The 16,788-nt window shown below is 33.4% G+C and overlaps 2 protein-coding genes across 2 annotated transcripts; one reads left to right on the top strand and one right to left on the bottom strand.

The window, feature by feature from the left end:
- Positions 1-443: 443 nt before the first annotated feature.
- LOC104241843 (uncharacterized) lies at positions 444-2,882 on the top strand. The gene is made up of 4 exons (XM_009796799.1): positions 444-580; positions 699-836; positions 1,570-1,645; positions 2,489-2,882. Exons 1-4 carry the CDS (start codon positions 497-499, stop codon positions 2,494-2,496), a joined length of 306 nt encoding a protein of 101 aa, XP_009795101.1. The 5' UTR covers positions 444-496; the 3' UTR covers positions 2,497-2,882.
- Positions 2,883-6,873: 3,991 nt separating this feature from the next.
- LOC104241842 (bHLH transcription factor RHL1-like) lies at positions 6,874-12,370 on the bottom strand. Its single transcript, XM_009796797.2, has 7 exons — positions 11,974-12,370; positions 11,784-11,876; positions 11,068-11,229; positions 10,796-10,861; positions 9,537-9,602; positions 8,964-9,032; positions 6,874-7,350 (listed from the first exon to the last, which is right to left on the bottom strand). Exons 1-7 carry the CDS (start codon positions 12,319-12,321, stop codon positions 6,991-6,993), a joined length of 1,164 nt encoding a protein of 387 aa, XP_009795099.1. The 5' UTR covers positions 12,322-12,370; the 3' UTR covers positions 6,874-6,990.
- Between the last annotated feature and the right edge of the window lie 4,418 nt (positions 12,371-16,788).

Genomic DNA, 16,788 nt, shown 5'->3' with positions numbered 1-16,788 from the left:
GAGCTGAAATGGGCAGAAAACTGGACAAGAAATAGGAATACAAAAACAGAGTTGTTCAAGATTTTATTAGCAGGGTGTGTATACTTTGTATGACAGGAAAGGAACGCAAGACTATTTCAAGCCAAAGCGAGGAACTGGGAAATAATTAGCAAGCTAATTGTACAAGAAGTGCATTGTAGAAGTAACAGTAAAATAGAAAAAGCTCTAAATAGATTGGATTACTATCCAACGTAATAGATAGAGTAACAGACGGATAGCAATACGAGAGAGGGAGGAAAAGTATAGGAATATCTGTAAGGGTTCTGTATTGATTGTAAATATTTTCCCTAGTATATAAAAATTTTAATTACCAAAAAAAAAAAAAAAAAAAAACATTGTACAGGCCCGGCCCAACTAAGTTGGGCCATTACACATTCAAAACTCACAAGGGTGTAGATGTAGATTTTCTCATTTCTTCACTGTCTTGCTTTTTCGTTTAGCTCCCTCTTTAGTGTCAATGGCGCTAGAAGCTTACGCATCACAAAACACTGATAAAATCCATCCAGATGTTCTCTCACAAGCTCGAATATCTTGTTACAAGGTACAATTTTTTTAAGGTCCAAAAGATTTATATGTATTTTTTTTCTTTTAATTTTTTCATGTACATATTGATCAATCTTGGTTAGGCTAATATAAGCTATTGAATTGGTAATATAAAGGCAAGAGATGCATTTTATTCATGTCTGGAGAAAGAATCGAGTAAAAAGCCTACAGAAATTGCTACAGTTGGGCTTTTATATCCAGTTGAATGCAAGAAAACAAGAGAGGAATATGTGAGACAATGTCGACCCACTTGGGTAAGTTCTAACTTTATGAAAATGGGTTAATTTTTTCTAATTTTTTTCTAATTGATTATGGGATATTAGTCTCGTATGCCAATTTATATGACACTCTTTACTTTTTAGTCTGTCCAAAGGGCAGCCTAGTGGACAAAGCATCCCCGTTCACGCAGGGTCGGGGAAGGGTCGCACCGTTTACCCACAACGGATGAGCCGCCTCCACCAGGTAGGCGGCCTCGGGTTATAACGCACTCTTCGCACAACAAATCCACTTTGAAGTTGACTTATTCGCTCGGCCAATCGTCAGAATGTGGACGAGATACCATAAGGGAAAATACCTTAAAAGTCTGGTGCATTGAGCTCCCGCTATGTGCGTGGTTAGGGAAATAGGTGGACCACATTGGGCCTTACATACCGAACTTACCTTGCACTTTTGCAAGAGGTTGTATCCGGCTTGAACTTGTGACTTTCTAGTCACACGACGACAACTTTAATTGTTGTGCCAAGGCACCCCTTCACACCTTTCTATATTTACTAGTAATTTAACTTTAAACTTTTAATTTTACTTTTAATGAGATGATTTATAGTTACAGAATTGGCTATGACTTGTTTTGGACCACAAGTTTCATGAGTAGTTCTTTTATTATTAAACTCTGTGTCCAGGCAAACACTCTCACAGAAACTGGGACGGAGGGAGTAGTTTTTTTCTTGGTGCATTGGTGTTTATTTGTGTCTTTTTTGGTATGTATAGGTAAAGCATTTTGATAGGCAATACTGTGCTAAGAAGAGAGTTCAGAGACTTTTGGATGATAATGATTCAAGAAGAGGTCCGTTGTTACTTCCTGAACTTTATGCTTTACCCCTTTATTCATGTTTTGGTGGCTGCATTTGCATATTGCTATGTCAAACATATAGGCTGTTCAATTTTGTAAATACTTGGATCAAATTGGTAAAGTTCGCATTTTTATAGTGAACGAGCAACTCTCACTTACTTGTAACACGTACATAAGTTAGTAAATGGGTTCAAGGGAGGCATTGCCTGATGCAAAGTTTCTCTATATCATAACAAGATAAATAGTATAAAAGAAAAGGAGCTGCTAGACTCCTGCGAAGTTTTTGTTTGGGGGTTGGGTTGGGGAAGAGGGATTGCGATTATGGGGTTCACCATACCAAAACAAGAAAAATAGTATGAAGAAAATGAGTTGTTTTTTCTATAACATGGTGTTCGGGCCAGCTTGCGCGCACCTCGACTAGTTTCACGGGATTCCTGGCACCTCCCACCAACAATATGTAACTCTATCCATCGAGACTTGGATAGATGAGAAGAAATTAATTAGTGTTGTCTCTGCTGGAATTTGAACCAGAGAATTCATGGTTCTCAACCCACTTCATTGACCACTAGGCCAGACCCTTGGGTGCTAAAGAAAATGAATTGTGTTTTTGCAGTTATGAGATATAGTTACTTTTGCATGGCTGCTATCTTCATTTGTGTTTCTAGTTTTCTTGTTAAATTTTCATGTGATTGAATTGATATCAAGTCTTGATTAGTGAGAGTTAGTTGCTTATTAGTTTCTATGTCTCTCAATTCTTTTGAGGAGGGTGTAAAGAAAGTTTGTAAGTTGTTCGGAGCAATTTGGCCTCATTGGCGTGGGTTGAACTATTCTTTGCAGGGGTTTAAAGCTTGGCCACTGAGGAAGAGGCTTGTACATAACTCATTATCATCGTAAACTTGTTGGTTGATTCTTGCTTTGAATGTTGAGAACTTCCATATAAGAACAGAAGTATAAACATTCTCAGTTCCTAGGGATCAACCAATCGAGTGGCCTGCTTATTGGTAGCTCGTTCAACTCGATTGTAGAAGATCCTGGGATTGGATTTTACCTGCAGAGTGAAAATAAATGTAACTTGGAGTCATTGTTTTTACCTTTGGAACATTAGTTTCACTTTGATAGTTATACAGTTTCTTGAGATGAAGTAATTTTCTGCTACTCTTATGTCCAATAATGTAGACAAAATGGTACTTATTTGGGTTAGTATCTTTAATCTTTCGCTTTTCTATGCACATATCTTATATCCTCAAGTCTGTGGCATTTAATACGTCAGAGTTCAGAGTTGAACATGTTTATAGGCTGTAAAAATGCCTCTATGATGTAGTTGATTGATCTATACCAAGTAAAACCATTTTGCTATTCTGAGATTGATGTAGAAGAGATTAGGGCTGTTCATTTGGATTGAATATCCGAAATCCAAACCGATCCGCTCAATTTCGGATTTCGGATATTTGGATCGGATTCGGATTGGTATATTTTTAACCCGATACGATCCGAAATTCGAAATTATTGTGGCATGTATAAATACTAAACTTTAATTTCGGATAGTCAGTACTTCCTTTACATCTTCCTCCAAGTTATTACCTTTACAATTGCTGGATTTAGCTATATTGACACCATAGTACTCTTATAATTGCAAAAACATAAATTTTTCATGCTATATTGCCTCTTTTACTCGGATCGGATTCGGATTGCATTTTGTAGAATCCAAAATTCGAATCCGAAATGTGCTAAATCCGATCCGATCTGATCCATGCGCAGCCCTAGAAGAGATAATTCAATTCTTTTCCAGAAATTTTCTGAAGGTCGTTTAGACGTAGAGAAGAAACACAAAAAATTATTATGTTGCTAGCAAATCTTTTGACAGAGAGAATTTAGGCTCCAAAACCACTTGTAGCAGTGGACAAGATTTAACACAGAAAATCACAAAGAATTTAGGCTCCAAAACTACTCCAAACACAGAAAATCTTTTGACTGTCGGCCTACTGCTATGTTGCGGACTCTTCAAAATGATGTCGCGCCCGTGTCGAATCCTCCAAAAAGACATTATTTCTATTTTTGGACGATCCGATACGCATCCGGAAACATTTTTGGAGAGTCCGAGTAACATAGCTGCCCGGTGCTTTAATTTTACTTGATTAAATTTCATTTCTTTGACCTCTAGGACTCCTTTTCCTTGTCCTTGCACTTCTTTCTTCTCTAGAAATTCTTCTTGTTTGCACTTTGCCTGGGAAGCTCTTCTTTCTTTGTGTGTCTTGCACCTGTAACTGTTATGTCTAGGCAGTTCATTTCATATAATCTCACCATTCTGTGTTCACTGCAGTTGTTATAGTTTTTTGAGATAGTAATGGTCCAGACGAAGGGAGCCTTGGCGTAATTGGTAAAGTTGCTGCCAAAGTGACTAGGAGGTCTCACAGGTTCGAGCCGTGGAAACAACCTCTTGCAGAAATGTAGGGTAAAGTTGTGTATAATAGACCCTTGTGGTCCGGCCCTTCTCCGGACTCCGCTTATAACGGGAGCTTAGTGCACCGGGTTGCCCTTTAGTAATGGTCCAAATGAGTCACCCTAGCTGATTTAGACAAATACTTGATGATGCTATCGTGCACAATTTTTTTTCCAACACGGTGTTCGATATTCATTTTGAGGACCGACTAGCACGGATCCGCGTCGAGAAATTCCATTTAAAGGACGTTAAGTGTTATCTATTAAAAACGTTTTCATACTCAGGACTCGAATTAGTCTCATCTTGCTAAGAATACAGTAGTATATACAACTCTACTACAACATTTGGTGGTTCTATCACGAATAATTACACAAAAACTAAAGTAAAACTTTAAAAGAAACATTGTAAAGAACCTTGATGTTTGGCACCTTTTAGAAATACGAAACAGCTGTTTTTTTTATTATTGTCTTTGCTATATTATAGTATCAAAGCTAAGCCGTCTCTAACCTAAGGTAATTAGTAATTTTGGCACCATTCAACTACTCTTTAAAGTTGTTATTTAATTTATGTCTATTAAATGAAATTGATCCTTTTTCGTTTTTAAGTTTTAACAAAGGAAATCGGAGATTAATCTTTCGGGTAAAATGAGAAATTCAAAAATAGCCAGATTTACAATTGATCGTTCAAAATAGCCCAGTTTCAAAAGTAATCGAAATTTAGCCATTTTTCATGTAAAGATAAATTTGAGCGAAAATACTGTTCAAAACCCGAAAAATACGCCAGTATATTATACTGGAGTTCCAGCATAAGTATGCTTGAACTCCAGCATATTATACTGGAGTTCCAGGATAAGTATGCTGGAACTCCAGCATAATATGATGGAGTTCCAGCATAAGTACACTAGAACTCCAGCATAATATACTGGAGTTCCAGCAAGTATAATTGTCCAGTATAATATACTAGAGTTTGGAGCACCGGTGCTCCAGTCTCCCGTATATTATACAGGAGTCAGCAAAGTATACCGGTCCAGCATAATATGTTGGAGTTCGTACACAGATGATGCACCGAACTTTCATATATTATCCGGGACCGGTCTCTGTTGCAGCAAAATTGTGGCTATTTTTCATTGACTTCGTAAATGGTGACTATTTTTGAATGACCAGTCCGAAAACTGGCTATACCGTGCTATTTTAACTAATCTTTCGGGTAAAATGAACGATAAAGCAAGGCCCTATGCTGTCAATCCTTTTCCATTGGACGACAAATAGAAGATCCCCCCCCCCCCCTCCTTTCCAGATCCCTTATTTCCTCATATTTATTACTACTAATATTCTCTTAATCGTTCTCACCTAATAATTCATAATCACATTCTCTCATAATAACATCATTACAACTAGGGGTGTTCAAATCGAACCGGAAAACCGCACCAAACCGAAAAATCAAACCAAACCGATTAAAAACCCCGACTAGGTTTGGTGTTGAGTAAAAAAACTCGAACCAAACCGACATATAAATATATAAATTTTATTTATATTTTTAAGACTTTATAGTGAATTTTCTTTAGAAAATGTAAAAAAATTTGGGATCCTCTCATGTATTAACCTTGAAAGCGTAAATTAACGAAAAATTATTGTTAGACGACTAAGAAAATAACTATTATGTGTTACTAAAAAAATTCTCCCTTTAGAATATTTTAATAGATCATATGTTTGTCAATTTTTTTTCCATATTTACTAAACATATATTCACTTATCAAAGTTTTATCTATAATTTTAACAAAGTAAGATTGAAATAATATTCATGTTACAAAAAAACCCGAAAACCCGAAAAACCCGACAACACCCAACCAATCCAAACCGATATAGTTGGTTTGATTTGATTTTGATAAAAACCGAACCAACCTGATCCATGTACACCCCTAATTACAACCTATCATTAGATATTAATAATTCCTCATTATCACCGAGTAGGCTTCCCAAAAAAGAAAAAGAAAGCATAATAAGTAATTGATCAGACAAAAAAGAAGTTCAAATTAAGAAGGAATATCAAAGGAGATAGTGAGTCATTAATTTCTATTGCAACTTCTATTGTTAGCTTTAGCTTACAGCTTGTTTGGATGGTTGTTATTAGTTGTATCGTATCGTATTGTTACTTTAAATACAATGTTTGTTTTGATTGTTACTTAAATTTTATTGTATCGTATCGTTAAATTCGTCGTTACGCAACGATAAAATATGCCACTTTATGTAACGACCGATTTGGTGTGGTCGCGTCGTTTTCTTGTGTTTTTCTCTCAATCTCACCCTTTATTATTATTAAATAATTTTATTTTACCATTTACCCTACCTTTTTATATACCATCTCATAATTTTTCTTTATAATATTGCAAGTTTATTCATCATATTACTGGTGCATGATACCATGAAACGACGGCAAAACGACACAATCCATCCAAACATTATATTCATCAAACGATACAGTTCAATACAATATAATACGATACAATACATTATGAAACGATACATAACAGCCATCCAAACAAGTTGTTACTTAAGCCAAGTCTACTTAATGCGGCGTAGTAGTTCTTCTTTCTTTTTGAGAAATTTTGGTCCTATTTTAGTCTTTGTAATATCTGATTAACCACTTTAACTTTCAATTAATTGAGTGTGCACTTTTGATCTATTTGTGAAGCTTCACAAAATAAATCAATTACTATTAATTTTTAAACAATTTAATTGCTTTAATGGTATGTTAAAATTTGTATTATTATTCCATATTTGAGTTCACCTAAATATAACATATTTTATATATATAAATATGCCAAAAACGCACATTGTAATCAATTCAAGATCAAAAGCAATCAAGCAATTAGTAAAATATCAAATGCTTTCCAACAAACTCAAGCCCCCCCATTACCCATTGTGGCTGACTGGACTGTGGAAGCCGACAAGCTAGGAGAGGATGGCCCCCCACCACCGCCGTTGATGGCGGCAGAGCCTCCGCTTCCGCCGCCGTGTAGTAGTGGGTTGTTGGGTTTCATGGAGTGACACGTGGCAGTGGAAATAGCTGTGGCTAAAGAAATTGGCATAAGACACAAGCCTTTTCCTTGTAAGTATTGCATGGCTGATCCCATATCCTCCTCCATTAGCTTTGCCACCTGGTGTTCCGTCATCGTCATGCTGTCATTGTTAGCTAACGACGTCGTTCGGTTACTGCCCCTCCCTCCTCCATTTGCTTGTGCACTATCACCTCCTCCTCCCTACAAAACCCAATTATTATTAAATTAAGCAAACACTGGACTAGGAGCGGTAAACGGGCGGATCGGCACGGATATGGTTCGGATCGAAAATATGTAATGAAAAAACGGATGAATTATACGACTCGAATCATATTTAATACGGATAAAAAATGGGTTCACTGGCGGATAATCATGTTATCCATGACTTCTTGAATATGATCCCAAATTTCTAGTCTCCCAAACTTGAGGAACCCCTATTTTAAGGTTTTACAAAGGGAAAAGTTAAACTCAATAGTTATCCATTTGTTACTTATTGGTTATCCATTTTCAAAATGGATAATATGATTTTTATTCATATTTGATCCGTTTTTAAAAAGTTCATTATCCAAACCGTTTTTAGTGGATAATACGGATAGTTAACTATTTTCTTTTAATCATTTTACCACCACAACACTAGACTGTTATACGACGATTTTATAATTATATACAATGTTTAAGGAAAAGGAAATATAAATTTAGAATTTGTAGTCTTAAATAAGTCAAAATATTTCTGCGGTAATAAGAATATGTTATTTAGGTTATGCTCAACTAATGGCGGAATAAGAATTTTCGTGAAGTGAGAGTCAACATATAAACATATAAAGGAGTAAACACATGAAAAAATCAAAAAAATTCAACGTATATAAAAGAAAAAAATTAACATATCTACACAATATAATTTTTTAGCAAAAATTTATCAATTGACTCTCCCTTTTTTTATAAGACTGTCTAAATTTTGAGTTCGAACCCTGAAAATGAAGAAATTTCTAGTAGGAATTCCTTATTTAATAGGATTTACATAACATAAATCTGAATTAATAGTACCGAATGATTATATAAAAATATCACGTTACGCCTAAATGAAAATTTTAAATTTAAATACAAAATATTATTCTGTTTTGAATAGATTAAAAAGAACTGCAGGTAAAAATGGGTACGGTGAGGAAAAAATAGAGCACGCGTGATGCTTTTTGAGTTTGTCACATTCTGCTGACAGAGAATTTGAGAGGGACAGATTAGAGGTATTTTGTCTGCTCAAGAATTGTTCCCATACTTTCCTACTGATCACAGTACTATATGCTATTTTCATTTCTTGTTGATTTTTCTATAAATGGAAAGCCTTTAAATGGAAAGCCTAATAGGTACTATATTCTCTAGCATAGGTTTTACTTTTTCTTTATTATATTATATATCGTACAGTAAAAGAATAACCATTCAAAAGTAGAACAAGTAACTATTTAACTAGACATGAAGTTTAAGAAAAGAGAGAGAGTTTTTGAATTTGTGATTTAAAATAAAACATATATATTTTGTGTGTCCATAAATCATTGCATAAATATAAATTGTTTTCAAATAAGTAAAGAGATTCTTTTTTTTTGTACGGATTAAAAAGGAAATATGAGGGAGTATATAGGAGAAAGTTATCCGCACAATTTAACCATAATCTTATATGTGATGATGCTATAATGTGTTACGAATATATGAATATTAATTTTTTGCGGCGAAAAATATGTGCATTAAGATAAGTTCAAAAAATTTCAAAAGTAACATGCAAAATGACTGAAAATTCAACTAAGGTATGATGTATTACGTACCTCAGAGGACCTATCAGCAACTAGGGGAGCAACAGCTGCAGCACCGCCCAATCTACTCATACTCAGAACCTAAATTCACAGAAAAAAATAAAATGGAAAAAGCACAAATAACATAAAAATTATAGTCTTAGAGATAGCCAAAAGGAATTTTATTACTAGAAACTCTTATTCGTGCTTAAGTGTGTGGTCTAGTGATCAACAGAAAAAATAACGAGATTTTACGTTTAAATTTCAGAGAAGATAAAAAATAATAGGTGATTCATTCGATCTAGTGTTTGACATTTCTTTCATTTAGTTTAAACCACTAGAAATTATATATATAAAAAATTAGGCTATGAGATGACTCGTAATTGATCTAGTTGTTGGACCCTGGACCCATTTGGCCCTGCTCAAGTTTTGGTGATAGAATTACTCGAAAATACTGATGCAAATTAGCCTGAACATCACCCTAAATAAAACTATATTCACAAACCAAGTTGAAAACAATCACTAGAACATTTTCCATCCCAATTTGTCAACTATTTTTAAGTGCAAGAGCAATAAATGTGGAAGTAGAAGAAAGGGAGTGAGTACTTTGACTTGAAGCTGGAGGAATCTGACATAGTCGATGATCTCATCTAACATTGAAGCCTTGTCTGTCTGTCATTCCATAAACACCATCACGTTAGTTCTCCATTTATCTCGTTCATTAGCAATAATTAAAATAATTAAGATAATAAAGCAATTATGATATTGTCATAAGCCACAATTATTAGTGTGTAATATATATAAGTCTCATAATCTAATAATTAATCTGTCAGGTCAATACTATTTGCATGCTGACGCAGGAGAACATCACACAATTGAGTTTCAATAATATATACTTATATTTATATAGTTTGATTAATTACTAAATAGTCTCATCTCCAGCTTGATTATAGATTTAAAGTAAGTTACCATATCTTCATACTCTCAAGCACCCATATTTTGTTTCTGACACGTGTCCCAATGTGATCTCTATTGGCACTTGGGACGACAAAATTGGAATGACACACATGCCCACTAAAGCAAACACTGGTGACTATACGGTGTGATTTCACAAGTGAAATTTAAATAAACTCATATACTTTGTGTAACGTCGAAAAACTGTTTTTCATATACAATCGAAAGAGGCGGAGCTAGAGTGTCGCCAACGGGTTCGGCCGAACTCAAACTTTGGTTCGAATCCTGTATTTGTTTTAAAAATTTCATTGAATATGTATAAATTATTAAGTTAGAACCCAGTAACTTAAAACGATTAGAATCCCGAACCCATAAGCTTGAAATCCTGGTTCCGCCTCTAACAATCCACTCCAGAAAAGCGTTTTTAAAATAAATTTGAAAAAAAAATATGAGTAAAGATAGTATGATGAATAAGTAAAATTAAATTTAATGAATAAATTGTATACACAGTCATTGTATGGTATCGTATTCTTCTTAATTAAAAAGATGAATTTTTTATTTGAAATTTTTTCCGGTAAACTTTTATTTTATTTTTATTGACATATTTTTATAATTATATAAACGTCATAGCATATTTAATAGCATAAATTCTAAATATACTTTTAATATGTGCTAAAAATTTAGTTGTCTATCTTTAGGATTCTTCCTGGGAACGAAGACAGGAGCAACACCTATTAATTCACCAGTTTGCTAACCTACTTATCGGCTAACGGCACTCTGTAACCAGAATAAGGCTTAACATCATCATATAAAATGAAACGAAAATATATATAAATAAAATGTATATTTGAATTAAGTACCTCTATTAACAAAAAATTGAATTTTTATTAAGTTTTTACAGTGAGAATTACCTTATTGGCATTGGGTACCAACTCCTGCAACGACTTCATTCTCTCAGCAATTCTCTCTCTCCGTAACTGTCTCACAACAAAACAATTCAGAAACCACAAAATTCGGCATCAGAAGCTAACTAACTGATCACAACAATAAAATTCAAAAACCCACCAAAAATAAAATCACTAAAAAAAAATAATAATCGCGCAAATGATTGAAAATTATTAAGTGAAAAGACGAGTTTTATATATATATATATATATATATATATATATACACACACACGTACTCTTTCAGCAATGCTGTGAGGGTCAGTTGCTTGTCCTCTCCGAGCCCTAACTTTCTGTTGCTTTGGCTGCCCTCCACCAGCTGAACCACCACTCGCCGCCGGCGTTTGATTCATTGTCGATGACGCCGGTGCTCCGAAACTCTGTGCTTGCATTGATCCTCCCTATATTTTCACATTAGAGTTTGAGTTTCGTGCACTGACTGACAATGTAAAAAATATTTACTGCTTAATTCACTTAATAATTACATTCAAATCATTTCATAAACATTAAATGAAAATATAGTGAAATGATAACTAACTTACTATCACAATTCAAAATTTATTGGCTGTATAAAAAATCTTTTATACTTTTCAGTGTATATAACTTAAATACTTTTAATCGGCACTAACTTTTTGCATATAAAAATGTATATAAATAAGAATGTTCTCTATAAATTAGCGTAAACATAATGAATTCTTATGTTATGAAGACGTAGAGAAAAATCATATAATCAATCACGATATTGATTAATATATTTGAATATCTAAATAGGACTCAAGTTATATATATCAATAGTGTAATGATTTTTTACGTTATCGATGTAACTTAACATATTATAACATGTTATTTAGCAATTTATTTTATTATCAATCAACAATATCAACTAATTTTATTTATAATTACATTTTAAATATATTTTTATATATAAAATTCAAACTCATCTAAATATGCATACCTGAGCATGGTGAAAATGCTGAGGTTGATTAGAGGTTTGACCAAGAGATCCAGCGAATCCATTGTAAAGAGCTTGAACTGAAATCTCATTTCCCTACAATTAATTCACCATAATTCAGATAATTAGAATCCTAAACATGATTAAACAAAATTAATCTACTGAATTTTTAGTAAAATGAAATTAGACTAACCGGATTTCCAACGTCATCGTTTTGGTCACCATTACCGTCGAGTAATCCTCTAGAAAGCAAAAGCTGTTGTTGAAGCATCAACGCTTTAGCAGCTGCGGCAGCTCCACCGCCGCCGGTTATCTGGTTCTGCCGGAGCTTCGAAGCTAAGAAAATTGACTGGTCGTCAAAATGACTGTCACCGCCGCCGGAGAGGTCCGGCCAGGGAGAGGAAGAAGGAACGGAAGAGAGAATCTGTTGGAGAAATTCATCGTGAGACGACGTCGGGTCAAAATGAGAGTGACCCATATTTTGACCCGGCGAAGCTCCATTTTCTTCTTGTAGTGACATTTGTGAATTCATCGCTTGCATTTTTTTTCTTTTTCTGTTAATGAATGAGAGAAGACGTGAATGAATTAATCATAATTTTGGTGTTGGAATGTTGTTTATATAGTTTTTTAATTTATTTATTTTATATGTAGAAAAACTCCTAGCCTAACCACCCACCCACCCCTCTCCCTGCACCCCTCAAAGTCCAAATGCTATCGTTAAAAAAACAAATTGACATATTTTTAGGAAGAATAAAGTAAGTTTTATCTATTTACTGCAGAAAAATATGGGTTTAAGTTACAGTTAAGGCTGGTTTGGCACGAGAGATAAGGGATAATTAATTTTGGAATTAAATTTTGAGATGAGTTTATCTCTTGTTTGGTTGGAATAATTAATCGTGGTATAACTAATCTCGGGATTAGTTATCCTGGTATTGTAGTGTTTTTTATTTCTATGGGAGGATGAGATAACTAATCCCGAAATAATTAATTGTAAGATAACTTATTTCCCAACCAAACGGTCCCGAAAGGGAAATCAATCTTTGTAGGAGTGTTGTCCTTCTCGGAACCTGCGTAAACCTAAAATAGATTGTCATATTTTATTGCTTTAAGTTATACAATAAGGGCTCGTTTGGTATAAGGGATAAGGGATAATTAATCACATGGTTAAATTTGAGATGAGTTTATTTTATATTTGGTTGGGATAAAATTGTGATATAACCAATCCCGGGATTATAGTGTTTTTTATTTCTATGGGAGGGTGAGATAATTAATCTCAGTATAAGTAATCCTGGAATAATTAATCATGAGATAACTTATTTCCCAATCAACGGTCCCTCAATGAAATCAATCTTTGTAGGAGTGCGGCCCTTCTCCAAACCTGCATAAACCTAAAATGCTTTGTACACTAAACTGTCATTTTAAGTTGCATCTTATTACAAATTTATTAATTTTCAGCATGATGTTTAAACTATTTTTGGATTTAAAAGCCTTGTTTTAATTTAATGAATGATATATTGACTTAGGTACATTGTAATAAATAGCACAATGAGCTCTATTAGCCTCGTCCGTTGGAAATTGCTTGATTTATGAAAGAAAGAATGACGTAAATTGAATGTTGAAACTAACTCACATTTACTATCCTTTTACGCGAGAAAGTGTGCTGCTAAGGCTGGGAAAGAAAATATTGGAATTGTAGACTCGAGGAGAGGCGAGGCCAATATTTAAAATTTATGCGTTGGAATTTTAATTTCTTTATATTATTAGATTCTAAATTTATAATTATATATTCAATAGAATTTTTAGTCAAATTTAAATTTTTGACCAAAGTTAGTTATTTAGTTCAGTTGAACCCGTGGACGAAGAGCTAGCTTTGCCCCTGCTCATCCCCATTAACCCTCAATGCCGAATCGCCATTCATTAAATTAAAATTATTTGTAATTGAAATAATTAGTTACTAAAATTATTGGCGATTCGGCATTTTAGTAACTAATTAAAATAATAATAAGATTATGTTATCTCCCCAATTAGCTAATAAAAAGATTATGTTATCTCTCCCCCCCCCCCCCACAACCCCAAATCCCCCAACTAAACCTATTGTGCATTTATTACCTTGGGATCACCCAAGTATATTTTTCTTCTTTGTTTAGTTCCTATTTTCAATATTTATTTAAGTACAAGTTTGCTTCCCAATGACTCCTTCATTTTTGGGAAAATAATTTGCTCCCATATTTTTCAATGAGTCCATTTGTTTTGGAAAAAGATTGACGGGTAAAATCTTGTGGAATTACGCTGAGTTTATATTGTATTGACGGGTAAGGTCTTGCTTTTTTTTTTTCTCAGTGAAAGGTAGTAGGAGTTGTGGGGGGTCGGGGGTCGGGGGGGGGGGGGTTATAAAGGCAGCAAGAACTTTCATCAAACTATATAACTAACTAACAACGAGGGTAGCGTGTACGACCTTATTCTCTACTTTGTGAAGATAAAAGAACTTATTTCTGATAGACAATCAACTTAAGGAAAGCATAATTATAGCAGTTATGGAAAAAAAACCGACAATAAAAAACCATGAAAAACGAGAATAATAACAACAACAAGTTGCTCCATTTGGAATTATCATAATGGAATTTGGAATTTCAACTTAATTGGGATAAAAAATCTGTTTGTATATATGAAGGCCGACAAAAGAACAACAAGCTTGATATAATATTTGGGAAGTTTTTCAATGTCTTCAATTCAAACAAGTAATAATCAAGAGTTAAACACAATATAATTTAAAGACAAGCCCGACAAAAAATCACCATATATTGTTCTTAATTACTTCATAAGGTTATATTCATTGTATCAACAATGAGATCTTAAACACAAGAAGAATCATATCAAAAGTAGAGACGGGTATCAGTCGGTTCAGTTCGATTATGAATGGTATTGATTCAGTATATCTGTTATTGGTTTATAAATATATTAAATTGATAATCGTATTGATTTATCTGAAAAGTTTAAATTTTAAGATTATTTTAACATAATCCAAATCACAATTTTACATGGTTTGGGTCTGCGTATCACGCGGGTACTGATATCAAAACACAAGAAGAATGATATCAAAAGGCTAACGTGACAAGATCTAGTTCACTTGGTTTCATGAGATTAGAGAAATCATATCTCTATATACTATACAACAACAACAATTATATGTATGAAATAATTTATCCTAAATAATTTGGAGTCACTTATATGGATTCTTAAGACAAGAGGGGTTGCTCTGATGGTAAGCAACCCCCACTTCCAACCGAGAGGTTGTGAGTTCGAGTCTCCCCAAGAGCAAGGTGGGAAGTTCTTGGAGGGAAGGATGTCAGGGGTCTATTTGGAAACAGTTTCTCTACCCTAGGGTAGGGGTAAGGTCTGCGTACACATTACCCTCCTCAGACACCACTAAGTGGTGTTGTTATTGTTGTTATTGTTGTTGTTGTTGTTGTTGTTGTTGTACTTATATGGATTCTCACAGATTATGCCGCTTCTTTTAAGCTCATTTTGATGTGATGGAACCCTTATTCTAGCTATTTTTCATCATTCCCATGTGCCAATGTGACATCATATGCTTAGTTAGGGGTGTTCATGGTTCGGTTTGGATCGATCATGGTTCGGTTTGGATCGATTTTTCAAATATTAGAACCAAACCAAACCAATTAAGTCGGTTTTTTCTCGATTCGGTTTATGTCGGTTTTTCGATTTGTTGTCGGTTTTTTCTTAAATATAAGACATACACTACAAAACACATATTCCGGCGATCACATTTTCAACGTAACACTATCAAATCAATTGTCCTTTAAGAAATCTATTATTTACCGAGATATATTGATGATAATTGAATCAAATAGTGATGAATAATTTAAGGACTCAATTAAAAATATATTATTTTTAACACGAAATGAATTCTTACACTTAACAAAAGAAAATTACCAATCAAACTAGAATGTAAAGGTAAAGAACTATACTAAAAGTGCAGACTATAAACATTTACCATTAAATTTTTGAAACTTTGTATAAAAATATACATATATATAGATGTAATAATAAATTTGAAACAGCTACTCCTATAGTCGGTTTGGTTCGGTTTTTTTTAACATACTCCATTCTTTGTCAGATGATCTCGCTGTAATTATAATAATAGCGGCATTATAAAGGTCACATGCATTTTATAACATGTTTGGCCAAGCTTTTAAGAAATTAAAAATGCTTATCTTAAAAATTAAAAAAAAATTAAAAAAAAAAAAAAAAGCTCATTTTGAGAGTTAACGTGATTGGTTTAGCTTCTTTGATTTTCTTTTGTAGATAAGAAATCGAAAAAAGTAGCTTCTCCTAATTAGAAACAGAAACATAAGTCGTTTTAATTTTTTTATTAAGAATAAAATCATCCTTACGAAAAGCTTGTATTTGCCAAACTATCGTAATAATACGGAGAAAATCTAGCCTAGTGCTTTTAATAACAAGTTTTGCAAATTTTTAAATTAAAAATACCTTAAAAATCTATTGACTTTTGCCCCCAAATTTTACAAATTGGTTCCATCGCCTATCGATTATAATACAAATAGCTCAAAGGAATGACTCATATCAACTAATACAAAACAAATTATAATTAGTTCCATTCACAATTTGACATGATATTGAGTTCATTATCAATTAAGTTTGGCTAAACAACTAGTAATATGGATTTCTTTGGAAAAAATGACATTGTATAGCCGTTGTAAAAATAATAGCCGAAAAAATATATAAAATTTGTATATTTTCGTGTATATATATACATTCTGTATGTTATATACAATAATTATACAAATTTTATATACTTTTTCGGCTACCAAATATAAAGAGTTTGTGACGCTAGCTAAAGATAAGTAACAATTTGCAAATGTGTAGATATCTGTCATCGTCTTGTACCTATCACATATCCTATAAAAAAAACTCTTTAATATTTTTTTTCCAAGTAAAAGATTTCCTTTACATCTCAATCCAATTC

The sequence above is a fragment of the Nicotiana sylvestris genome, chromosome 6 (genome assembly GCF_000393655.2).
Source record: "Nicotiana sylvestris chromosome 6, ASM39365v2, whole genome shotgun sequence".
Classification (NCBI taxonomy): Eukaryota; Viridiplantae; Streptophyta; class Magnoliopsida; order Solanales; family Solanaceae; genus Nicotiana; species Nicotiana sylvestris.
Note: the sequence above shows the minus strand (reverse complement) of the source record. Positions and strands in the feature narration are given on the sequence as shown.